Consider the following 26,913-nt stretch of genomic DNA (forward strand, 5'->3'; position numbering starts at 1 on the left):
TGTAATAGAAGTTAGACATAGCCAGATGCCAGGGTGGCTCATGCCTGTAATCCCAGCATTTTGGGAAAGCAAGGTGGGCAGATCACTTGAGGTCAGGAGTTCAAGACCAGCCTGGCCAACATTGTGAAACCCCGTCTTTACTAAAAATAGAAAAATTAGCCAGGTTTGGTGGTGGGCGCCTGTAATCCCAGCTACTCAGGAGGCTGAGGCAGGAGAATCACTTGAACCCGGGAGGTGGAGGCTGCAGTGAACTGAGACAGCACCATTGCACTCCAGCCTAGGCAAAAAGAACAAAACTCTGTCTCAAAAAAAAAAAAAAAAAAAAAAAGAAAAAAAAAAGAAAGGTAGATAAGAAACTCATAAAATTAAAACAAAATAACATTATTTAATTTTAGGTATGTGCCATTGCTTAACCAAGGCTCTGAGACTACGGGTTTTTTTTTTGTTTTTTGTTTTTGCCAAGAAGCATCATTGGTAAGTGCTGAGGAAGTATTACAGATGTGATAGCACCAAACTGAGAATTTCTCTGTGGGGCAATCATAAGGCTGGAAAAATATTTAAAATGTACAAAAGGATTAACTTTCTTACTCTATGATATGATATTATTTAATGATGTCTCCCATACTAGCTAAAATATCTTGCAATGATTAATATTACATAGCGTAAAACTCTGGTATAGCTGGTCTGAACTGTGTTACTTTTGGTTTAACCACACCTCTTTATTTTTCTTATCTCATTTCAACAAAATGATCAATTAACTTACTATATAATTGCAAAGTAGTTTGTAAGAAGTAATTACTGTATATGTTGAGTTCCCAAACTATTGTTCATCTTACTAAGGGTATCAAGATGCTTATTTAGAAAGTAGAATATCTGGGACTTAAGAGACTAAAAAATGTATTCAGAACCAAGCTTAGCACACTTTCACTATTGATGTTGGGGGAGGATGCAAACCTCTAAATATGCTAGCAATGTCTTACACAAGAACGCGGGGTAAATTCGTGGACAGAACAAAATGATCTCTAGGGACTTGCTCTTAACTTTCCTGACCATAAGATCATACCCCGTTCTCATAGATAAGAAACCTTAAGCCCCAAACCAATGAAACATAGCTTAGAGAGTGGCCCCATAGGACTTACCTCCTGTTAACATGAGGGCACATTTGCACATACAGTTGTCATTATCAGCATCTTTAGTGCTGAAATCAGCACCGTGTAAGATCAGGCTGCTCTGTTTTCCTGCTGTCCCAGTGTGACCTTTTAAATACAACCTGAAGTCAAAAAGAAAAAAAAGAAAGATAAGCCATTCGACAGAATAACAGAACCCAGAAGACCAACTTGTTGAATGTTTGCCTTTTCATTTTCTTCTTTCTTTGAACTCAGCCCTTCCAACAAACCTCTAGAAGATGCAAGCTATGTGAACCAAAAGAACAAAGGAAGGAAAAAGTTTATGTCATTATGCATGCTCAAACTCATATGGTTCTCTGATAATGCAGGATCCAGAAAACATAAAAACCTTGGTTTATTTTTTAATACAGGTATTAACCTCTAAACCTAAATGCTTTTTACAATGTCGATTCAGCATCTCACTCCCTTAATCCATTAATATATAATATTGCAGATGTGCTAAAAATTATTCATAGCAATACAAGGAGTAAGTGTCATTGATTGAGGACTTGCTCTGTGCCAGGCACTATGCTAAATAATTTCCAGTGGTTATTTGATTAAATTTTTATATTAAATCTGTGATCCCTATATTAACATCCCCAAATTGTATACCAAGGTTTAGCGAAGCTATGTAAGCTGGAATTTAGCTTGTATGAATCTAAAACTCAAGCTTTGAATCATTATGCATTCCCTGGACAAATGTTTGCTGAGCACAAGCTATATACCCGTTATTGATCTAGGTACTTAAGACATATAAGAAAACAAAACAAAAATGCATGCTTTTGAGGGACTTGTATTCTAGAGGTATCTCTAACATTAAATTCAAAATCCCATCTGTTTAATGTGGCATTCTTTGAAGAACCTATCTTACTATTTAGAAACATTTCTTACATAAAACTTGCATTAACCTAGATCAGTGGCCCTCTAATGGTTGTGCATATAACAAATCATCTGACCTTTTGTTTAAAAGGCCTGTTTACTAATCCCAGAAATATTTGTTTTCAGCTAGCATCTCAGATTTCTCTGCAGACTGTCCAAAGAGAGCATTTTGTCAAGTATTGTCCTAGAATCCAAGAACTAGTGGACGAATCACAATAGTTGCCAAATGTAGCGCCCTGTCTGATGTTTGCTCATTTCCTACTGATCGTACACACTGCTTTCATATCCTTCTGGGCAATGTAGTGCTTAGAACTAATGTAAACTTGCTCAAGTCCTTCAGTGGCTTCACACGGCTTACCGTACTAAACTGAAGTTGTTGTATTGACAGTTTGATGCCCAAGGTGTTCTCTGGCTTAGACTCTAGCCCCTCTCTCTCTAACTCTACCTAACACCGCTCCTGCATACCAGTACAATGTTTTCATCAGAATCATGTAGTAATATCCCCTTCAAATTCATATAGGTCATCACCTGCATGCCTGGATCTTATTTATGAATACTATCCACCCACAGTATAGTTAATGGGTGATTTGTGTCTCTGTATGAATGAGACACTCCCAAAACCTAGGCTGGCTCTGAGCAAAACATTATACTACTATGAAATAGAATAATAAAGATCAATTAATATTTGGAGATATATTTCAACTTGTGTTTGCATCTAGGTATATGTATATATCCTATTGTTTGTGGTATTTGATATTATTTTTAGCAAAAAACAATATTATTGGATGTTTGTGCAATATTTTACAAATATTCTGCAGAGATTTTGAGCCAGAGCAAAGTATACAAGTAAACCTCAGTCAGCTTTTGTTGGTTCCAATAATTAATGGAACTTCTGTTTCACAGTAGTACAAATAATTTTCTAATGTTGAATTACCACACAAAAGCTTGTATTTTAAAACTCTGAGAGGCAGGCTACAAGTCATTGGTGATACAAAATTGCAGAATTTTTTAAAGTGCCAATTCACATTTCAGGCTGCAGCCAGCCCAAGTGGAGGTGGGTTTCACCAGGGAAAGTAAGGTGACAGATTACCAAAGGGAGTTTTGGGACATGTTACCTGGATGAATTCACCACCTTCCAGAGCTGGTGAGAACTTTCTATTTGATCACTCTTTTGGAGGTCCTTGACCTCCCAAAGACAGACACACATTGGCAAAACTAACAGAGACTTTTGTCAGGCCTCCATTTGCAGTCAAAGTAGGAATATGGTAGGGACCCAGTCTCATGGTGTTCTTAGAGAGAATTTCACACAGAAAGCCAAATTATAATCAGAAAGTTCCTTGTTTGGTGAAGACAGAATCAGAATTGAGAGAATAAGTGAATGATTCCAAAATTAAGTAGCTACGTCTCTCCTAGCCTGAAATCTGCTCTACTGGGACTGGGAGAGTTTAGCCCATAAGCACTCTTGAATGAGCAATGGCAATTTTAACTTTGATTTTTTGTTTCTCTGTGATTTGTAATGGCCTTCCTTCTTATGGTAAGTCAATGCCATTTTCTCTGCAGTAGCTTTAAGTTCACTAATAAAGACAGACTTTCCAGGATGCAATGATTTTCTACAGTGTCTTTTGCAGGGAATTCAGCACAAATGTTCTATTCTAAATAACAGACTGCTTGCTATGTGCTTGAATACATTGTTTATACTTTTATCCGTTCACATAAGAGTTACAATCTAAGTCTCATAATTTATAATTATTTATTTGTGTAATCAAGGCAATACAAATTCACAATTATAAATTTGAGAAGAAAAGCAAAAAGAAGAAATAAAAATCAACCCAAATCTCATCACTGAGTTTAACTACTTTTATCATATTACAGATTTTTAGTATTTTCCTTGTTTCTCCCCACTAAATATAAAATATTATTTATTTTTAAATATACATGTATCTGAACACATTCTTATAACATTTTGAACACTATAAGTAAAGCTTCTGCTCACAGCCCCATTTCATCTCTCTCTTTAGAGGTATCCTTCAAGAACAATCTCTCCCCATGTGAAAATACAAATAGAAATAGAATTATACTTTACATGCTTCTGTAGGAGATGATTTTCAAATATAATTTTATGACCACTTTTACATGCCATTACATTTTTTTCTCTAACAGCATTGGGAAGCTATTGTATGAATATATCATCAGTTGTCACAAGATTAAGGCTGCCTTCAGGTATCTCTCTATATGTATGCTGGTATAGGTATTAGGATTACAATAAAATCCACATTTCTTTCTTGACCTTTCCCCGTATGAATGTCATCAATGCTATGTTAGGCTCCATGAGTAAAGAGACGTCTTTCCAGATCTATTTAAGACTTGGAGGTCAGTTTCTAGTCTTGGCAGCTCTTCTCTAGATTATAAAAAATGATTTACAGCTAGTCTCACTGCCTTGAGTTTCACTCCTTCTTCCCCTTCTCCATGAAGTCCATGCAGCTCATTCAAAAACATGTGTCTCATCATTCCTCGATCCTGGTTAAAGTCGCTCAGTTGTTCCTCCAAAATTCAAAGATAAAGTTCAAATTCTTTACTGTGGTTTGCAAGGCCTGTGAAGTCTAGTCCTTGTCTACTGTCTACTTTTCCCATGTCTCACCCACTCCAACCCTCCCATGTCTTGTTATTTTCTGCACATACACATAGTGCTCTAGCCTTACCCACTCACTTATTCTCTCTAAGCAACACTCTTATTTCTCCATACATTTGCAAGTACCATCCCCTCTTCCTAGAAGGTACTCTCCAGGTTTGAACAGCTGCTGAACTCCTATCCATCCTTTAAGATTTGTTCCAAGTATAACCTCAAAAAGCATCAAATCAGCATCTTCATGATGACACTTACTTGCTGTATTTTAATTGTCTTTTCACTTATCTGTTTCCCATAATAAACTGTGAGCTCCTTGAGGCATAAACTATGTTTTACTCATCTTTGAATCGCCAGAATCTTGAAATCTTGAACAGTCTCTGAGATAGAGAAAGGCCTCAATGTTCATTGAATAGATGGATGATGGGTGCGCTAAGCAATTAACTTTTGGTAAGCTCAAGGTAGCAAGCAAAAGCAAACTCAAATATAAAGAGCGCTACTATCAAAATATACTTGGTCCATGTTTCAGAAGGACAGCTTTTACATCTCATTTAGTTAGGTGCTCAACATATCTACCTAGGTATCCACTTCATTGCCTATCCAACTCAAATGATTAAAAAAATATATGTAGGTGTGTGTATGTGTGTGTATATGTATATGTATACACACACACATATACATTATATATATACACACACACACACACATATACACTATCTCATATCCTTCTTATTTTTCCAGTTTTTTGTTCTTATTTTCTCAGAGACTCTAGAATATAAAAACATGAGCGAGGCACTATGCAGATAGAGTAAAGGAAAAAAGACTATGTCTTAATTCTTATTACTCCTTACATTTTATTGAATGATTTATTTGTATCGTATGAATAGCCAACTGAGAACAATTTGAAAGCAAACTCAAAATAAAAATATGCTTAAGGTTAATGTTTCAGCTAAAATTATTTTTTTAAAAAGAAATATTCTATTAAGGTGTGAACCTAATTCCTTAAGGTCCTGCCTTGAATAAACATTAAAACATAAACATACAGCAGAAGTGGAGAGGAGCTGCAAGATGTGCAATGTAAACAGTGGCATATATTGGTTGGAATGATGTACGAGTAGAAGAGACTGATATTTTGAGGAATAATGAATGTTTTGCGGTTCAAGACTTAGTAGCACTTGTAATTTACATGAAGTAGCATTCATCCCCCATGTTTATATCCTTAGCATGTCACAGAGGAGCGGCTTATGCTCTTCTATGGAAGAGACACACAGTCTCTTGCACTGGGAGATAAAGATGAAATTTCATAAAAATCATTTCTTCTAAACACTATTTTAAAAACTTTGCAAATGAGGGCAACTGTGCTTCTGTGGAATCCCAGAAGGACTCTGGGAGAAACTATACAGTCCAGAATAGGTCCCCTGCACAGTTCAGGGGCTCATTCTTTCTTAGCAGCTCTTTAGCTAGCTCAGAGTCCCAATTTTTGGCCCAAAGCCAACAACCACAGCTAGTTATTTGATACAGGTAAATTAAGGACCAGTCACTCATTAATGCCAAGTATTTCTGTAACTAGATTAGAAAAACAAAACAACAAAAAAAAACTTGTTTGAGTTGAGGCTCAAACAGAACATTTGGATGATTCTTTTTAACACTGGTTCTGGCTAATATCTAAAGTCCTTATGTGTAATTGACTATCTGTGGCTTTCTCTATGAAGCTAATAGTTGTTCCAAATAGACTTTCAGTTTATGAAAGAAAAATCAATATACAGGACGGCTTTGCACCTGACTACGGTGACAGTGAAGTGGAAGTGTGAAACATTAGTGAGAATACATCTCCCAAAATAACAGCCTGGGAATCCTGGTTATTTATTTCTTGAGTTTAGCCAGTGTAGACCTGGCTTGTATGAAAGACGATATGTTAGAAGATAAAAACAAAATGTTCCTCCAGTAAAAAGCATTAGGGACAGACATATGGAAGCTGTGAAAAACAAAACAAAACAAAAAACTCCAGAGAATCTCATTTGATGTGACCAAAAAGGCAGCCACAAAATAGAATTATGGCATTTAGTCTCGTCCATGTATTTTCTCTTAATAAAGAAAAAAAAATATGAGTCCTTCAGAAGAATGACTATAAAGAATGTCAACATTTTTATTTTTTCAATTAGTATATTGTAGGAAAACTGATGTCTATTGAAATTAGTCATGATTCTCTAGTCATCTTTGATAAACATAGTTACTCCTTTACAACCACTTTTAGAAATTTCAGTAATTATAAAGACTAAATCATCACATTTCTTAATGAATATAGGACAACAGTGAGTTCTATTATGGAAGAACAGGCTTGAAAATATCCCTACATATCATCCAAGAGATTCTAGAATTTTCTTTTCTTTAAAATGGGCAGCACAATCTCATGAATCCAGTTTCTTATTAATTTTGTCTACTTAAGAGACTCACTCTCTTCACATTTTTGCATGTTCACCATACTCAGGGGGCCAAGCATCTCTTTCATGATCCAAGGCAGTGGGAGTTGTTTGTATGACAAATTGAAGTTTGGCCTCAACCCTTTAAAACAGTAGACAGACTCTCAGATATCTGAACTTTAAGGTCGTAGGTACTGACAAGCTGAGCAGATTTTTATTTTGGCTCTGAGCTCTCTCCCTGCCACCATATGGAACTAGTTTATCTTTCTCACAATTACTAAGAAATTCAGAATGACCTTCATGGTTCTCTTTCAGAGGCTGGTAGCAATGACTCAATCTGACAGAGTTTCCTGACATGGCTATGACTTCTAGTTGCTGCTTTTGGGCTGTCTCTGCCATATTCAACCTCTCCAATCCTACCCCCTTTCCACTGAAAGAACTGGGAACCGTTAGCCAAGAGGGATGTCAGAGCATGTATGTTAGCACTGACTTTTCCACATCCTGGAGATATATTCTGTAACTCTATTGTCCACACATGAACAAAATTCTGTACTTATTTGCAATAGCCTATCAATGAATATGTGAGAAAATTCTAGAAAAATATATGAAGCAAAGTTAACACACCTATGAAAAAGTGAGTGAATATATTAAAGACATTCAGTTGTATAATCTGTATTCCAGAAAAGAAATGTTTGAAAGAAGTTTCCAAAGGAAAGAGGATGTGAGTAGGAAGATTAAAAGAATTGATAATGTGAAGTGTGACTAATCAAGAATTAAGGCTGTGATAAAGACTTATAGATATCTAAAAACATTTAAAAAATATACAGATCAAGCAGATACAGGTAATTTGGTACAAAATAAGTTGTAATGAAAGAAATAACCATCTATAAAGCCATTAACTAAAACTTTTCCTTTTTCCTCCTTCTCCTCCACACACTTTCTCCTTCTCCTCCACACACACAAAATGGAGAAATAAATAAGCCATTGGCTTCTGCAAATTAAGGCTGTGTCATGAACACTTGTGTCTGGAGAGACAGCATGTCATCACAGAGTTTGTGGTGTACCTGTCTGGGTTTGCGATCTAGCTCTTATTCTTTCTAATTCTCAGTTGCCTCATCTGTAAAATACTTCTACTAATAGTAATGTCCTGCCAATATTTTGTGAAGATTAAACAAGGTGATACCTGGAAAGCCCTTAAAAAGATTGCTGCATGCAAAGTAAAGTAAGTACTTGACTATTTGCAAAAAAAATCAAAGTAATCAAACTTGCCTAAGCAATAACCATAAAATACATGGTAGTTCAATAAGCGTTAGTTATGGGAATGACTAAGTCTAAATTACACAAGTATAAACATATATGACCTTGATAGACATATGTAAGTGTTCTGAGAGTGATAAAAACAATGGGATAGAGATATAGTTCATGAAGACAGGCATGGAGACAACAAGCCAGAGAAATTAAAGATGAAAAGGATCAATTTTCTCAAACCCGTGAGGCCCCATATCCTTTGGAAGTTTTTCTTATTTTATATAGATGAAGAAGAGTACTAAATATGAAGGACAAGAAACCAAAAAGTTGCTTTGCTGATTGACTACGTGGTTAAGGTCTATGTTAATTTGACTCTAGATTGTCTGAATAAATATCCTTCAATTCAAATGTTTATCTTTTAATAAATTAAAATTTCAGACTTTTGAGAACCCTTCAATTTTCTTGCCATCATATAATATTTTATTGACTGAATCCAGTATATATTTATTTGGTTTTCCTTTCTTTACTCATAATTGATACTGGCAAAAAAAAAAAAAATCCTGGAAAAATCATTCATCCCAACCTAATCTTTAATTCTCATGTCAACTTGCTGAAAGCTTTCTTTTTCTCATTAAATCTTCCATAATTGGTGTCATTTGTTTTGACAGGGAATTGGATCATTGGGAATCACCAGAATTTGTGCATAATAATTTAACCATTATGTTAAGAAGGAAGATATTATCTTATTTGTTTCAGAAGCTACAGATGACCTGCGGCAGGCATGCTATTTATGTTTGAATATGTGTAATGGAAGATGTACACAAAAGTGTGAAAAAATATGAAAAATGTTTAAGATAGTAATGGTCCTGGGAATCTGTGCTGTGATTAAGGAAAATAAATTTCCAAAGCTACAGAAAAACCTCACCCTAAATGATGAAAAATCTTTAGAAAATAGAATTTCACTTAATCTCTGATTCTAATATGATTGTTTTAGGTATTAGCTTGTATAACACCTGTATAAATTGTACTCTGGATTTCCATCTAAGTTTTTGATAATATACATTTTTAACATCTCCTCTTTACTTACAAACATTAATATCTTGTAGAATTTAGATAAAATGAGCTTATCAACCTCCCAGGTCTTCTCAAGCTCTTGACATTAGGAACAGTGTTGTCAGTAACTTTTGTTTCAAAACTCTGGTAAAATACAGTTCTTAGTGTTTTGCAGTCATAGATATGAAGCTTGCATATGCTCAAAACTCATGATAAAATTTTCCTCCAAAGAAAATAGCAAACCCACGTACTGCTATTGTTGTATGCCTTTGGATAGTGCTGACAGAGTGCTCTCTATACATCATATAGTTATATAATATATATAATTATATATAATATATAAAATTATATATAATGTATAATATATAAAAGATCTATTATATATCTATATGATGTATAATATATATGGATGTGTATATATGAGATCTGTGACAATGAAACATTTCCCAAAGTTCAGAAATATATGCTCAGTGATTATCTGTTTTTAGTTCAAAATAAAATAGTTATTCTAGTATTCCTTCCTTCCTTTAAGAATACATAAAAAAAAACCACAAAAAACTGAGTGCCAAAATGAATTACGTGACAGCAAGACCCCTGTTAAAAACACAAACAGTCCCTTAAACATATTTGGATTCCCTTGGCGTCATGTGTGACTGATAGAGTTAGCTTCAAGTGAGTGACTCTCTGGTCTGACCCTCTTGTGGTGCCTAAAAGACCAGGCCAATGGCCATCTCAGAGAGTTTATGGGTTTTGCTTTGTTACCAAAAATTAAGTCAGGACCTTGTAAAACTTGTGATTGAAACTGGTGATTTTTCAGTCTAAACAAATTCTCAGGAGGTAGATTTGTTCTCATTTTTTATTTGGGTTTAAAGAGCAATAAGAAACTTTCTTTCCAGCATCCCCTTGAGGCAGATAGAGAGAGGAGAGGGTAAGCAAAATGTTGAAAATGCATTGAGATGCATTGTCTGAGGTTTCTTGCAAAGAGGAAATACTTTCCCTTGTTGTACTTGGACATTGTATTGCTATAAGGTCTGCAAATAAGCCTCCAGCATGCATTAGCAGATTCTTCTGTTGACCAAAGTCATCAGTGTGCTTATTTGTCTCCACAATCAGTATAAGCTAGAGTTGAAACTCTTCCTCATGGATTCTAGCCCTCTGTTATCTGTAGCACAGTAAAGCCCTGCATACAAGATGTCCTCTAAATAATTGCTGTCCTCTAAATAATGCAGGCTGTCTCTCACCTCAGAGTGTGTGTCCACATTGCTCCTCTGGCTGGGATCTCAAGTCCTTCCTCCTGCCATTAACCACCACACTTGCCTCATGAGCGCTTACTCATTTCACAAATCTCTAAGGATTTCCTCTATGAAGCTTTCCCAGTCCCATTTAATCTCCTTCAATGAACCTTATCCATTCCCAACTCCAGTAGAATTGACCACTAGTTTTTTTTTAAGTAACCAATGATAGCCTAATTCCAAGGGTTCTTTCCCAGGGACTGTGAGTGTAAAGTTGAGTTGCACATAAATTTATACAAAATTTTGTGTTTCTTCATTATTCTAGGGAAAAAGTCCTTGGCTCCATCATTTTGTTTTTTTAAATCCATGGTTCCTTGATCAGAAAACAAAACAAAACAAACAGACATGCTAAATCACTTCAGCTAAAACTTTTGAGTCTAGTATTCCATGTTTGTTTCCCTCTCCTAAACTATTAGCCCCACAAGAGAAGGCATGGTGTGTCTGTTTGGTGTAATCAAAGCGTTATTTCTGCATCAGCATCACCTTAGTGTACTTGATAGGACTGAGAGCTCTAGGTCCTAACACAGGATAAGAATCTCTTTAGGTGTGACTCAGAAATCTGTACTTTAAACAGGCACCCTGGTTGCCCATATGCACACTCAATAAATAAAACAACTGGCATAGTGCCACGAAAATAATAGTAACATGATAAGTATATGGTGGTTGGCTGGCTAGATAAAGCAATGAAGACAGACTCTGATTCCAAAAGAACTATAATAACTTTTAAGAGGGTAATTTTAGTAAAGTTATGTAGGTAAAAGCAAAACTGTAGCCAGTTAAAAGAGAAATGAACAATGTGTGCTGTGGGACAATTTTATTAATTTTTTAAATTTACTTACCATCAGCAATATAGAAATTCTTGCATATCATTTGCAGGTAAAGATAAAAGAGATAAAGATAAAAGAGTCTAGAGTTTAATAATTCTAGAAAACAAGTCTTATTTAAGCAAAAATCCAGGGAACTTAAGGACATGACACTTTATTAGAAATCTTAGTGGAAACTGTCATTTCATACCATAAACCTTTGGAAGCAGGATTTTTTACTTGTTGCTCTTTGAATTTCTGGTATCTAGATCAAGAATTGCCATATATTAGTCAGCTATGTGCATTCACACAAAAAAGTCACCTGCGTTGAATGCACAAAAAACCTTGTCAATAGGTCTTTTATATATCTATTAAGAAATGCTTTTTTTCGAGACATGTGCCAAGCATTGTGAAGAGGTTCCTGTCCTCCTAGAGATTACACTCTAATAATAGGGAACAGCAGTTACAATCCAGTGTGATATGGACTCTGATAAAGACATGCCAAGAGCACAGTGGGAAGACATGGAAGGGGCTCCTTACCCAGTCAAGGAAGAAGAGCTCTACAGACTGAGCTAAGACTTAAAGGATCAAGAAAATCCAATTAGGCAAAGTGAATAAACTCTTGAAAAACAGGGGTTGAGTTCTGTGGGGTTTTGTTTCATCCACAGTAGCTTGCATATTGTTGTTGCTCATATTTACCAAACAGAGTAATCAAAATATTGAGTGAGAAAAATATTGATGTGAGAAAAGGCCATATCAGAGGAATTGCCCCCAGAGGCCATGGCTGCTTACCTGTCCCAAGTCTGCCACATGCAGCTCAGCTCTCCTTTCTCTTAGTGTCATGATTGGTAATTATTACCCCCTTACGCTCTAAGCTTAAGCAACACTTAACCACTTATGGTTTCCTAGCAAGACATGCTGAGTCTTACTTCTGAGCTAATCCCTCTTCTACCCCCATCTCTGAACTATTCCCCAACTCATACCAATTTGCCATGTTTATGTCACTCTAGGCCACCATTTGGAAGCTTTTTCAACCTTCCAAAACTGGTTAGCCCTCTTTAGTAACACCATATTTGTGATTGTAAGTGAACTGACTGTGCTCATGGCATTGTAATTGCGTGTTTGGCTATCTGCAACTGTCCAACCCACTCCATCTCCATTACATATGGGTGTGCACCTGCACGAACACACGTATACATGTCTGTACTGAAATCTCGGTGGACATTTTATCCTAGGATAGCACATGATGGATGCATAACAAATATTTCATGGAGCCTTTATCTTTTTGATAGTGAACAGCAGTAAGGGAATCTAGAGCAGTGGATCACAGGAGACATCACCTTAGATAATTTCTTGGAGGCAGTGCTTGCTAGCTGGTTCTAGCAACTTTTGCCAACCTGTAAGTTTCTAGGGCAGCAGTGATCTGAGTCTTAACATTACCCATTCCGTGACAGGAATCCTCTGGGAATTCTTAGACCTAACAGCTTGGAGGCATTTGTTTTCATCAGTTTGAAAAATATCCAAGACTCTAGAGACTGACATTCATCTGCATTTTTAAGTGAAGAGATTTTCCCAGCACTTAAAAGATTTAAAGAAGGAACAAAGTGACTGTAAGACTGTGCCTATTCCATGCATCTGAAGACCTAGGAAGCCTTTTTCCTTTTCAATGTTTCATCTCAGTCAAGGGGATTAAAATATATATTTTGATGATTAAAACAATTCCTTCTCTGTTTTATGAAGTAACCACAACAAAAATCACAGTCTAAATAAAAGTATTGCACCTTCCAAGTTGGAGTAACTATTTGAAAATACAAATAAGACTGTTTAAAACCTTGAGTTTGAAAACCTATGTTAGGAATTCAGGGGAGTAGAAACTGTCAGGAGATTTCTTATATATTTTTTCGTACCTTGATCAGTCCAGAACTGCTGTAAAAAAATAACTTTCTTCTTAGTATTTCAACATATTTGCTACTGGTTCCATCCAGGACTATGTAGCCCAGAGGATCAGAGAAATAAGAAACATTTTACTGAAAGAAAAAAGTGAAACAAGTTTTGCAATATCTACAAAAATGCAGGGCTTAAATTTACATGGGAGGCTCCAGAGAATTCTTTTCAATCCACATGAATTTATTTTGTCCTTGAAATATATACACGGCATGGGAGTACTTTAATGATCAAAAAAAAAAAAATGCATTGGGGAACTGGAAAGAACTTCGGCCTTACCTCCTCCTTTTACTTCTGAGGATCTGAGACTTGGAAAAGTGAAGCAAATTGTCCAAGGTCGTTCAGAAAAGTAACTGCAAATCCAAGTCTAGAGTTCATGTCTCTGGATTCCCGATACAGTGTTTTACAAATTACATCAAACTACATCCCAATGAAGGTCTTGGCCAAAAACAAACCTTGTGCCAAAAGATATTTAATGACCAAATTATTTTCAAGTTGTTTTCTTCACAATTTTGGTTTAAAATTCAGTTCGTCTCTTCATGTGGAATCTTTTCCAGAACAAGGCTTATGATAGACATTAATTAGTCAGTTCTAACCTAATGATGTCATTTATCCTCAATAAATAATATAAAGTCGATAAAACATAAATATCCACAAAATGTGCATTATAAATTATGTAGTAAGATTATAATGATAAGATGTGCATGAATAATTGTTAAACATTATCATTCGGACTTAACTAATACAAATTTTCTATTGCTTAAAAGAGAGGCTTATGATACCATCTGTGATAGAGGATTTACTAATTAAGTTAATAGCATAAAAGACAACAAAATAATGAACTGTCAGGAACAAACTGTTCCCAAGATCTGAAAAAAATTATATGCAAAATGACTTTCTAATGGAATATGCTCACTAAAATTGTGTCCTTTTAACATTAAGTCAGAAAAATTTTTATATAGTTTTCTTTCTACATTTAAAAATAGTACATTATACCTTAAGTTGTAGGGTACATGTGCATAACGTGCAGGTTTGTTACATATGTATACTTGTGCCATGTTGGTGTGCTGCACCCATCAACTCGTCATTTACATCAGGTATAACTCCCAATGCAATCCCTCCCCCCTCCCCACTCCCCATGATAGGCCCCGGTGTGTGATGTTCCCCTTCCTGAGTCCAAGTGATCTCATTGTTCAGTTCCCCCCTATGAGTGAGAACATGCGGTGTATAATAATAATAAATAAATTTAAAAAAATAAATAAAAATAGTACAGCAAAATTTATTTCCAATTGGTAAATCCTACTTTTTTATTTATAATAATATAACACAATGGTTTTTAAACTGTGCTGTACTAATGTTTGAGAGAACAGCAAGAGGAAACATTATACTACCTTCCCACAACCATTTCAAATAGATCAGCTTTACGTGTTTTATACATTGTGATCCTTTGTAAGAATTTTCTTTGAGAGAGTAGGTATTGCATTAAAAAAAAACTTTAACAAGTGATTAAGCTTAGTCCAATCAATAATGGAACAATTAATCTTTTGTGCCTTTGGATGTGATAGAATGGGAAATAGACAATATCATTTATTTAGTATTCTTCTCAAGAAAGCTTTAATCTGAGCCTAATCAGGCAGAAATAGTCAGATAAACCCAGAAGGAGATATTCTGGGAAAAGCTGACCAAAAGTCTTGAAAAATGTAATTGATAGTTGAGTGGTAGATTGTTCCAGGTAAAAGGCGACTCATGAGACATAACTGCAAATGCAAAGAGTGAAGTTGGATGGGATCCTGAATTCAAGTAAATAAGCAACTACCAACCAGCCAAGGACATTTTTGGGGATAATAGTGGTGATTTCAATATAGAATATATAATTTAAAATTGTTTATTGACTCAATAATATATTTCTTGGGCATGATAAAAATTGAATTTAAAAAGTCTGTTTGCTTTTTTCTTTTCTTCTCTTTTTAAGACAGGATCATGCTCTGTCACCAAGGCTTGATTGCAGCAGTGCAATCACAGCTCACTGCAACCTCAACCTGTTGGGCTCAAGCAAACCTTCTGCCTCAGCCTCCCAAATAGCCGGGACAATGGGTGTGCACCACCATGCCCAGTCAATTTTTGTTTTTTAAATTTTTAGTAGCGACAAAGGTCTCGCTATGTTGCCCAGGCCGATGTCAAACTCCTGACCTCAACCAATCCTCCCACTTCAGCCTCCCTAAGTGGTGGAATTACAGGTGTGAACCACTGCACCCAGCCTATGGCTTTCATATTTGTATAATATTTAAATTTACCAAATACAAGGTATATTTGTATACTCTTTTTGTTTCGAGGATATTATTCCCACTGAAAGATAAGAAAACTGAGGCATAAAAGTAATATCAACTTGGTTAATCTGGGTACTCCATTTCCCTGGTGAGATTCTAAGCTGAGGTTGGCTAAAAGGGAATTTTGTGTGAGATTTGGAAGGCAAAAGTGAAGCAGTGGTCTGACTCTCAGGACGTCATCAGATATGGTGAAGTCCAGGGGCAGAGATGCCTGGCAGTTTCTGTATTGTCTATTTCTTCACTTAGCATCCAGCTTGGCTTCTTGATGCTGGCAACAGCTCCAGACCCACCACAAGATGCTTGACTGCACAACCACATGCCATGGACTACAGCAAGGCAACAGATTTCTGTAGATCTTCCTTCTTGTGGTTCCATTTTGGTGGCTACACGAGTTTGGTTTCTTAGATTTTCACAAGCTGTGGCTTGTCTGCCATGCCAGGTTTCAAGCATATGTTTTAACCTCATTTCTGTAAAACTCCTCATGGCTCTGCTCCCCTGACTGAACACTGACAAATACAACCATGCCATTTTCCCAGGTGGAGGAGCCAGATTACTTCTCAGCCTCCACATCCTGATTCCTATTCCAGAGCTCCTTCCAGTGGACATAGCATCTCCTCAACCATATGATAAATCTGTTATTATTAAAATATTTTTAAAGTAGTTATTGTTGCAGTGGGTTTTTTTAACTTTATGTATTGGAACAAGCAAAGCTTTCATGAGAAGTAAAACATCACTCTATCTCTAAACTGATAATAAATTCTCAAGTGTTTATTAGAGAGATCAAATTTAATTTTTTATCAAAGAATTGAAAGGTAATAAAAGTAGTGATGCACACATAAAGGTAGTTCTATTGTAGAAAATGTTTGAGCTGCAAGATGCTTTACAAATACTTTAACTTATAAGAATAGAAAATTGAGAACTAGAAAGATAGGTAATGTGTCCAAAGGCATTCAAATTATTAAAGAGAGTAGAAGAGTTAGAATAAACATATACTATATCATAGAATATGTTTTGAGTTTATTTAATTCTAGAAATTAACTGATGAACTTCTCTTTATTTGAGTATGGCCATATGGTGGGTAGTTACAAGACCAAATTTCAAATTGGACTCATACTCATCGTATCAGTGTCTGTGACCTTGTGCAAAGTACTATGCCTCAGTTTTCTCTTGTGAAAACAAGACATCTGGTGCATAGTATGTGTGCCTCAAATATAGGTTAGCTTAGTTAGTAATTTGGCTAAATTAGTTACATATCTTGAATTTTTCTAAAAATGGTTTCTACACTTTAAAATCGTAGAACACACACACACGTGTACACACACACACACTCAAAGGGAGGGAGAGAGGGGTTGTGGGGAGAGAGAGAGAGCACAAGTTAGAGAGTTAATAGCCACTCGTTAATGACTTGTAACAGGATTTGAATCCTGGATAGTTATCCAAAGTGCTATGGGTCAATGGGAACACAGAATATCCAAATTGGCCTAAGAATGAGGGTGGTGCATTTCTCTGGGAAATCAGCGTAGGGAGGTGGAGGAGGGAGAGGTCCCAGCATCTGTGGCAGAGTGAAGCATGCAGAACTCAGCAGAGGGAAATGCACGGCTCACATGCTGTCATGGTGAAGATCTCAGTTAATCTCAAGTGGAATTTTGGATCGTGAAGGGCTCTTCAGAATTGCCCCAAATTAGGACAAGAGGGTCTTTATACTCTTATATTGACCAGTCATTAGATACAATCTATCTTGCAAGAAGTAATCTTGGGTGATGTCACTTTATTATTTTTTCCTTTTTTTGAGATGGCGTTTCACTCTTGTCGCCCTGACTGGAGTGCAATGGCACAATCTCGGCTCACTGCAACCTCCGCTTCCCGGGTTCAAGTGATTCTCTTGCCTCAGCCTCCCAAGTAGCTGGGATTATAGGTGTGTGCTACTACGCCCGCCTAATTTTTCTTTAACTACAAACAGTGCCTGGAAAGCGGACTTCAGCTACAACCTGTCAGTCAACATTTCCTGGAGGTGGAAGGAAAAAGTGCTTTAGTATTGAAGGGGGCAATGAGTTGACACATTACATCTACCACAGCAGATATCAGGGAAGACCTCCTGGAATAAGAGAGAATCTTAAAGATTTAAGATGTATGCATGTGACAAACTTAAGTTTATGTGTTGAGTAACAATATAGCATAAAAAAAGGCATGGAGGATTTAGGGAAATTGCAAATAGTTACCAGAACATAACCGTTAATGAGAAGGGTATCCAGGTGGGTAAAGTTAGGGAGAGTGTATGGCAGAAAATGGTGCATAATTAGGTCGTGGTCAGGTCATGAAGAGTCTTAGTGGTGGACTTTCACATGCAGATATTTGAACACTGTTGAAATATATGAAGGAGGGAAAGACCAAGTTGTCTGTTAGAAAAATCATCTCAACAATAGCATGGAAGATATATTTGAGAGTATGAAGACTAGAGAGGCAGGAAGGTTGTGTAATTGTCTGGGTGTCAGATGATGAAGATCTGGATAATACTACCTCTCTAGAGGAAGTATTAAATAATTTCACATTGGTACATGTTAGTTCATATACTATGTTTATAATGACAGTCTTAAATTATTATTTTTTCTTATTTATATTCTCTTGGGTTCTATAGATTTTATTTTCTATCTGGGAAAATTATTTGGAGTTTCCTTAGAGGATAAAAGAAAAATATGTGTAATATGTGCACATTTATAAGCTCATCTATCCATTCACAACACTTTCTTTAATTAATATGTGTCAAGAGCATGATAAAGGTTTTTCTTAAAAACAACAACACAGTTAGCTTTATACATTAGGACCACACCTGTTACAAGAATTTTCAAACAAAATTTCCAAGATAGAATATGTTTTAGAAAATAAAACCTCAAAAAATTCTGAATTAAAAAAGAAAAAACATAGAAAACAAAAACATATAAAACAAAAACCTAGTATGAATTTCATAGTTTTATATTTCAGTTGGAATTTAGTTGAATTTGACCAAGTCAATTGACCAAAACCTTAGTTTTCTTATTTTTAAAATGTGTCTAGGCCGAGAGCAGTGGCTCACCCCTGTAATCCCAGCACTTTGGGAGGCTGAGACGGGCACATCATGAGGTTAGGAGATCGAGACCATCCTGTCTAACACAGTGAAACCCCATCTCTACTAAAAATACAAAAAATTAGCCAGGCGTGGTGGCATGCACCTGTAGTCCCAGCTACTAGGGAGGCTGAGGCAGGAGAATTTCTTGAACCGGTGAGGCGGAGGTTGCAGTGAGCCGAGATTGAGCCACAGAACTCCAGCCTGGGCGATAGAGTGAGACTCCATCTCAAAAAAAATATGTGTCTAATAATACCTACCTCCAAAAGAAGTTTATATGCTTGTACTGTTAAAAATCATTTCATAGATTATGGAATACTATGCAAATCTTAGTATTAATACTTGAAACAATTGATCACAAAGAGATATGCCAATTCAGAGGGAAGAGACATGAATGGAGAAAAAGCACATGAGGCAGTGATGGGCAATGGGAGTTCTAACTGGGACGCCATGGGAGGCATTACTGGGCCTAGAGAAGCAGTACTGGGCATACTTGATGATACAGGCAGGAAGAAAAATTGCAAGGGCTTAGCTTCTGTTTTCAGGCTTCTGCTCCATTTTTCTTTGAAAAAGTGAATAACATCATCTTACAGTGTGTTTATTTTGATGAATATTTCACCAGAGTAAGCATTATGTTTAAATGAGTTATCATTTCCCATTTCATGCCAATGCGAATCGTATACTGAATTGCATGAGAAGATGATGACTGCAGATCTACTTTCTGTTAGGTCCCTGCAGGAAAGAGGCCAGAACCACTAACTTCAAGTCAGCAGCATGACAGAACAGAAACTACACTGAATGAAGTAGGAGTCAGACTTCCCTTCTTTAAGTCTTTTTCCCTTTTTGGGCAAAATTATATATATGAGGTTCATATGTATGTGTGTGTGTGTGTGTGTACACATGCATATGCCTGTGTGTGAGGCTTGAAGTGTTCACATATATTATATATTATATTATATATAATATATGTTATATGTAATACAATATTATATATAACACAATATTTTATATACATACACACACACACACACACACATATATATATATGTGAACCTCAGCTTTCCTTCCCACAAAACCAGAGGTTTGAAATTAAATTGTTACATTTCTTCTGGCTTTATAATTTTGATTCTCAAGAAAGAAAAATGGGGATATCAGAGTGTATGCATTACCCTAGCAGGGAAGACTTATTTTTTTGATCATAAATCCTTATTGTGTGGTGAGAATACAAAATCACACAGATGTCAAAGAAATGAGAAATGCTCAAAAGGGCAGTGGGGCACTCTAAGAGGAAGTGAGTGCTCCTTCCTCATGCAGACGGCAGAATGGCATCCACAGGATACACTCTGAAGTGCACTGCAGATGTCAACAATCCTCCTAAACCTTCCCCAACACTCTGTGCCCAAACACCCTCTAAGCCTGACACACATGCATATGCATGTGTACGCACACACATACACATACACAGCCACCTATGAAGAATTGAGAGACATTTTGGAAAGGAACCAAAGCAAATTCTTCAGGAGCCTAGAAAAAGACTAGACTAATTATTTGCTAGTCCTATTGTCAGGCTGTCTGACATTAGCCAAGTTTCATATAGTTTCAAGTTTCAGGTCAAAACATTTACATAAGAGTATCCCTGATGTTTAACAGTGGTTTTTCTTGTTATAAAACTCTCAAAATATTGACCTCCTTGGAAACATTTCTTCTTACACTCCATTGCATTTTATAAATGTCTCTTCTTTGGTTTCTTGAGCTGCCATTAAGTACACCCTCGCTTCCCCACCAACCCCACCATGAGACTATAAACTCTTTTAGATCTATTTCTCATTCTCTGTTGTGGTGACATCATTACTATTTGTAGAGAAAATGATTATTATGTCTCTAAGGATCCAATCCCATACGTAATCCATTAAAATGAAATGAGTTGTGCCCATGAAAAGATGCAGAATTCAAACTTCTAAAAAATAAAAAAAAGTTTGTCTTGAAAAGACAAATAAGCAGCAGAAAGAGTTGAACTATGAGATAACCACACAGGTTGAAACAACACACACACACAAGGGTAGGGTTGCTGTTGTTGCAATTATTTGAAGCAATGTGCCCACCCTTTAATTCATACAATCAAATTGTCAAGACAGAGGTAGAGCAGTCCCAATATTGAGAGTTAAAAATCATTGCAACTCTAATTTACTAAGAACGAAACTGAGGCACACATAATTAAAGACAATTTATATAGGCATCAAGAATTGCACTAATGAGTAGCGGTATAAAAGTAACTAAAATATCTTCACTGTTCCCAAGGAATGCCAGCCAGTTTTTAGTGACCTAGTTAGTAACAAAGCTTGACTTTGACATCTGTAAGACCAGTGCCCAGTAGAATTCCAGGAACATAGAAGTAACACAATAAGTGTTCGTGCAATGAATCTACCACATCACATTATTTCTTTAGCCATATTTTTGTGTGTTTATTTTTCCCTAGTAGACAAGCTCCTCATTGAAAAAGGATAATTGGAAACATGTATCATTAGGTGTATAGTTTATCTATTTTTACATCTGCAATGACATATTATGTATATTGATACCATTATTCCATTTTTTTTACTTTTTAGATTATTTACCAAGTAAAACCTCTAACTCATGCCTCATCTTCTCTTTTACGTAAATCATTCAAATATATAAAATTTTACTTTTGTCATCTTCAGGATCATTTGAAAAATACTAAATCAAGAAAAGTCATCAAAAAAAGTAGAACTAGAAAATCTTTTTTAGAATGAAGAGATTATTTAAGCCAATGAGTTTGAGTATAAAACTCATCATTTTTATAAATATGAATTCACTGCAACTTCATAATAATAACCACATAACAACAGTATGCTTGACTTCATTCACCATTCTCTAAAATTTAAGCCAATGTCAAAGAGAGTCAACCTATGAAAACTGAAATTTAAATCTTTGAAAAAGTCTTTACAGGCTTTTTTTTATCTCTTTGTAACAGGTCTAGACAAAAAACCCAATTTTCATTTTGAAGGATGATTTTCATTTCTTTTTTTCACATTTTCCCACTACAATTATTAAGTGGCTAGGTCAAAGGTAGTTGAGCACTACACTGTAACATGACTTACCTATAGTTTTGCTTTTCATTTCCTATGTGGAATCTGTCATACTGTGAGTAGGCTCGGTTCCCTTCCCAGTCCATTAACTCAATTCTTAGCATGTACTGCCTCTGACTGGTAATGGCAAAAATAAACTCATTCCCCAGCCAATATTCACCGGAGGGATTTCCAAAACCCTGGGAAACAATATAGAGATGCAGTTGTTACTTTAGAGAGGAATTCTTTTAATGTTCAGCATTTAACTATTTTCTAAATAATAATTAAAAATTATTAAAAAGTAAAGGTTTTTTGTGTTTTACATTTTACACTTTTTTCTCCAATGATTGACATTTCAAGAATTCTCTTGTTTCTTTTCATCAAAGCTTCTGTCCAATTCTTACTTAATACAATAAAACCTCTGTTATTCAAATCTGTGTGGATGAGATATTTTGTATAAAATAAATCTAGTTAATAGGTTTAACGTGAAAACAATTCTCAATTCAAGTTTTGCTTTTGAAAATGTTTCTAAACTACTAGTTAACAAAATATTTTGAATAGAGTTTAAAGATTTTTCAATGAACACTATAAGGGTGATATTAGACAAGTTATTTAACAATATTATTTTTACTATTATTATTCACAAATGCAATTACGTTTCAACAATAACTTCATATTTAGGTTGGTGCAAAAGTAATTGCAGTTTTTGCCATTACTTTCAATGGTTAAAACCACAGTTACTTTTGCACCAAACTAATAGATTACTAGAATCATGACTTTTGGAGCTTTAACTTTCTTATTATTAAATATTAATAAGCAACCCTGTAAACCCATGACTGTAATCATTTACAAAGCTGCACTGGCATTGGAATTTTGAGGCAGAATGCTGATTTGTAAGCACTCCTGAGTGAACCTAGCTGACTACTTGGCTTCTAAATGTCAACATGAGTCTATTGTTCTCTTTGGGTGAAGTCAAGGTTGTTAAGTATTCAAAATAGTTCTTTGTAGGGAGAAAAAAGTGGTCTCAAAAGAAAGCCAACGCTTAATGTTGGAGCTGTTAGTCATAGGAAAAGAAAGAACTAGAAACTTGCTGGCATTCTAGATTTGGGGTATTCACAATTGCCCCAGAAAATACTCATTGGCAATGCTTGAAGTTCCATGTAATTCTTGATCTACATATTTGTTTCACTGGCTGTGTTGTGAGCTCCCTGATGACAGAAGCTGTGTTGTATTTGTGAATTTCCAAAAGCCAGTGAAGAGCTGACATGCACTGAGCATTCCAGTAGGGTTCTTTTGAAATTCAAAGAAAAAGGTAGAAAGAAAAGAATAGATGAAAGAAGCAAGAAAGGGAGGGGGAAACGGAGGTAAGGAGGAAGGAAAACAAAATATCATAGCATTTTGCAATAACACATGGAAAAGTAATCGTAAAGCACAATTCTTGTTGTAGACAATACAGTTGAGTCTTGAGGAAATGTTTCTTAAACTGTCCAAACTTGTGCACTACCTCTTCCGCCAACCGAGTTACTTACCAAAGTTCACAGGTGTTTGGTACCAAACCCATTTATGCCAGTTCATTTATTGCAATATTTATAAAATTTTATGCAAATAAGTTAAATATTAGTGAGAAATGAGAGTTTTAATTTTTTATAAATATCCAGATTTGCTCAATAAAAGCAAATTACTGAAACTTTTTTTTTGAATTAGGAATTGTTGAAACGCTAAAAGACTGGGAAAAATATAAAAAAATTAAAGAATTTTTAACATATTGCCTCGTATGTGTCTTTATTTACTGTTCTATATTTTAAAAACTGAAACTAGAGATTGGATGCATTCTACTACTGGAAAGTTTTAGGAAAGAACTGATGACACAGAATTCCAGACTTTGGCCCTCATTTTACTTTTTTTATTAATGGGTAAGTGATGTATATTGTCATATTTAAAGTTAAAATTAACATATGTGTACACTTTTATTACTCCCGAATTTACCTAAGTTTTTTGATAGGCTGAATATGCTTGGTACAGATTGCATTGAGTATATACTCTTCTGAAGACCATCTACCCATAGCTCACAGAAAAGATATAAGACCCACTGAAGTTAGTACTCCGTTGGCTCTTTGCTTCTCTGTTCCTAAGATGCTCAAGTCACACTTTGTAAAAGTTTCACAGTGGCAAGAAATATTAGAGCAATTTCTGGTGTGCTAAGAATTTTACACATTTTTATGGCAGCCAATGCTACCTACTAAGGAGAAGAGCAAAGCTTACCTTCTCCAAAGCATAAACAAAACAGAAAGTTACAGGAGGCTGAAAGTCAAAGAATGACCACTTTCTCAATTGCAACAGCCCCTGGGAAGAAAAAGAAGGCCACTGGGATTTTCCTTGCATTTTTTTGCAGCTCAGACATGTCGAAACTCTCCCTCTAGCCACTTGATGATTCCCTTTTCTGTGCAGTCATTGAAAAGGGATTCAACAATTATACTCAATGTGAATAAAGAGGCTGGGAATGATGAAGTGTTAAGTTTTGGGTCACATATTTCCATGCTGTTGAAAGCGTTGTGTGGATAAAACTCTCCAGCTTCCCCAGGGAAACACGCAGTGATTCTGGGTGAGCCTTAGAAATGAACAAGGATTAGCATCATTCGTAGGAGAGCCTCCATCCCTGTCTCCACATGCAGGCCTGTACTTCCCTCTAAATGGAAATAAATATGCCTTCCTAAACAGTTGTTTGCATTTTTGTCTTTCAGGAAGAAGCGACTAAAAAGAAAGCAGTATAATTTGCATTTAGAAACTAACATTTACTTCGAGCCTCTTCCCAAAAAACTGTCCAAGCATGCTCTATTACGAGAGCAAAATGTTTGAGTACAATGAATCAAAATGGCTGCAGTATAGGGAGGAAACCTTCTAATAGCCAAGTGCAGTGATCCAGACACAGCTGTTTCATCATCAAGATGAAAAATACGTGAAAGAAGGGAAATCGTGTTCCCACATTAATAAACTGTCTTTTGGAGAGTTTATCAGGCACGGCCACAGATCTGATATGTAGGACAAAGGCTTGGTTTGGATGAAATAACTTCTACCCCTTATCTCTGGCTCCAGATTAAAGCCTTGATCTGCCACATATTTGCTGTAGAACTATCGACTTTGTTTCTGAGCCTCAGTTTTTCTGTCTGCAAAACAGGGATTACAGACATCATTTTCATATACAAGGTTTTGAGAATAAAATTGAAAATACACCTGAAGCACTTAACCAAGTACATCTGATACACAGAAAACACTTAAAAATCTAGCTGTCGTTATAGTTAAAATATATCTCACAATATATAGTAATTTTCTTGTTAGTTTCTTCTCTTCCATGAGACTGTAGTCATATGCAGGCAAGCAAGTTCCTTTCTACTTTGTATAAGAATAGGAAAAAGAATAATCTAGGGTCTTGTCTTAGCCTAAAAATTAATAAAGGGATACTGAAATAATTATTTAAAAGCCTCTCAGAGGACTAATGTTTTATTATACTAAATTGAGAGTTGGTTTATACAAGTCAGTATTGTCATTTTAATCTAAAAAGTTAATTATTAAATAAGAAATTACAACCAACTGATTGCAATTGGGACTAAACTATAGTACTAATGAAAGCACAGACTACTTTCTTATTCTTACCTTTGCTTCCAGGTACTAAAGTATCTGTTTCCTTCAACTCTCCCTTAGTGCTATCTCTTTCAATCCCTCTCTTTCCATATCTCATGAGTTTTAGGAGCTACAAAAGAGGTAATTTTTAAGGTCTTATACCATGCTAATAAGTTAATAGTTGTGATAATTGCTTTCAACCAGGAATGCATATCAGAAACAGCTGTGGGGCTTTTAAAAAAATATAGATGGTTAGGCCCCCCATGAAGATTCTGATTCACTATGTCTGGGACGGACTCAAAGAGCTATACATGTAAAAGGTTGCACATGTTAGTCTGCTATGAACTGAAGGTAGAGATCCATATAAATGTGATTGGAATAGATATTCCAAGTGCAAACTCAAAAGAATATATTAATCAAATCAAAATATTTGTGAGGTACACAGGAAAAATGCAGGAGTAAAACCCCATCTTTATACTGAGGTCCCTATGGGGAGGAAAGTTTTGATTATGTGTCTGGGACTGTCCTTCAAAAATTCATGTTCTTGCCTCAAAGACAGAGTCAGCCAATGCATATGCTCCGAAATAGGCTTACATATTATGGCACATAACAGTTTACCGCAGGTCTTTATTTTACCCCAAATAGCCTGTAGCTTCCATAAAAATAAAAATGAGGAGATCGAGACCATCCTGGCTAACACAGTGAAACCCCGTCTCTATTTAAAAAACTACAATAAATTTTTATTTATTGTAAATAAAATAAACTGCTGGGCGCAGTGGCGGGCACCTGTAGTCCCAGCTACTTAGGAGGCTGAGGCAGGAGAATGGCGTGAACCCGGGAGGCGGAGGTTGCAGTGAGCGGAGATCGTGCGACTGCACTCCAGCACTCCAGCCTGGGCGACAGAGCAAGACTCTGTCTCAAATAAATAAATAAATAAATAAATAAATAAAATAAAATTAAATTAAAAAAATAAAAATGAAAGTATATATGAAATTCTGTGCTGATATTGAAAAAGCAGCAATGAATGAGTAAACATTACACTACAATTTCCCCTTTTTCATGAATAAAATCTAAGGATACTATGTCATGTACTTTTGTAAAAACGATGTTTAATGATGTCAATCACAATCAGCTGAAAGGTTTTGATTCAGTAACTCAGATACATTGTTAATTGATTTTATTTCTTCTCTAGCTCTCTAATAAAGGGATAAAAAGACACTGAAATTTAATCTGAACTAATGCTGACTTAAAATTGGCCTTAAAAAGCACATCTTACTCAAAAAACACATGCAAAGGAAAGATCAACATTTGTTAGTTTTTGCGAAAACCTGCAGAAATGTTCAATTTCGGTTTG

General features: G+C 35.7%; 1 protein-coding gene across 2 annotated transcripts in view; it reads right to left on the reverse strand.

The window, feature by feature from the left end:
• The window catches only part of ANGPT1 (angiopoietin 1), a 256,066-nt gene that overhangs the window by 13,998 nt on the left and 215,155 nt on the right, over positions 1–26,913 (reverse strand). For both annotated transcript variants that reach the window (XM_015145866.3, NM_001266116.1), the window contains 2 exon segments: positions 21,975–22,141; positions 1,140–1,270 (listed from right to left, as the gene is read on the reverse strand). In XM_015145866.3, the coding sequence (XP_015001352.1) occupies positions 1,140–1,270; positions 21,975–22,141 (298 nt within the window).

The sequence above is a fragment of the Macaca mulatta genome, chromosome 8, assembly GCF_049350105.2.
Source record: "Macaca mulatta isolate MMU2019108-1 chromosome 8, T2T-MMU8v2.0, whole genome shotgun sequence".
NCBI classification, from domain to species: Eukaryota; Metazoa; Chordata; class Mammalia; order Primates; family Cercopithecidae; genus Macaca; species Macaca mulatta.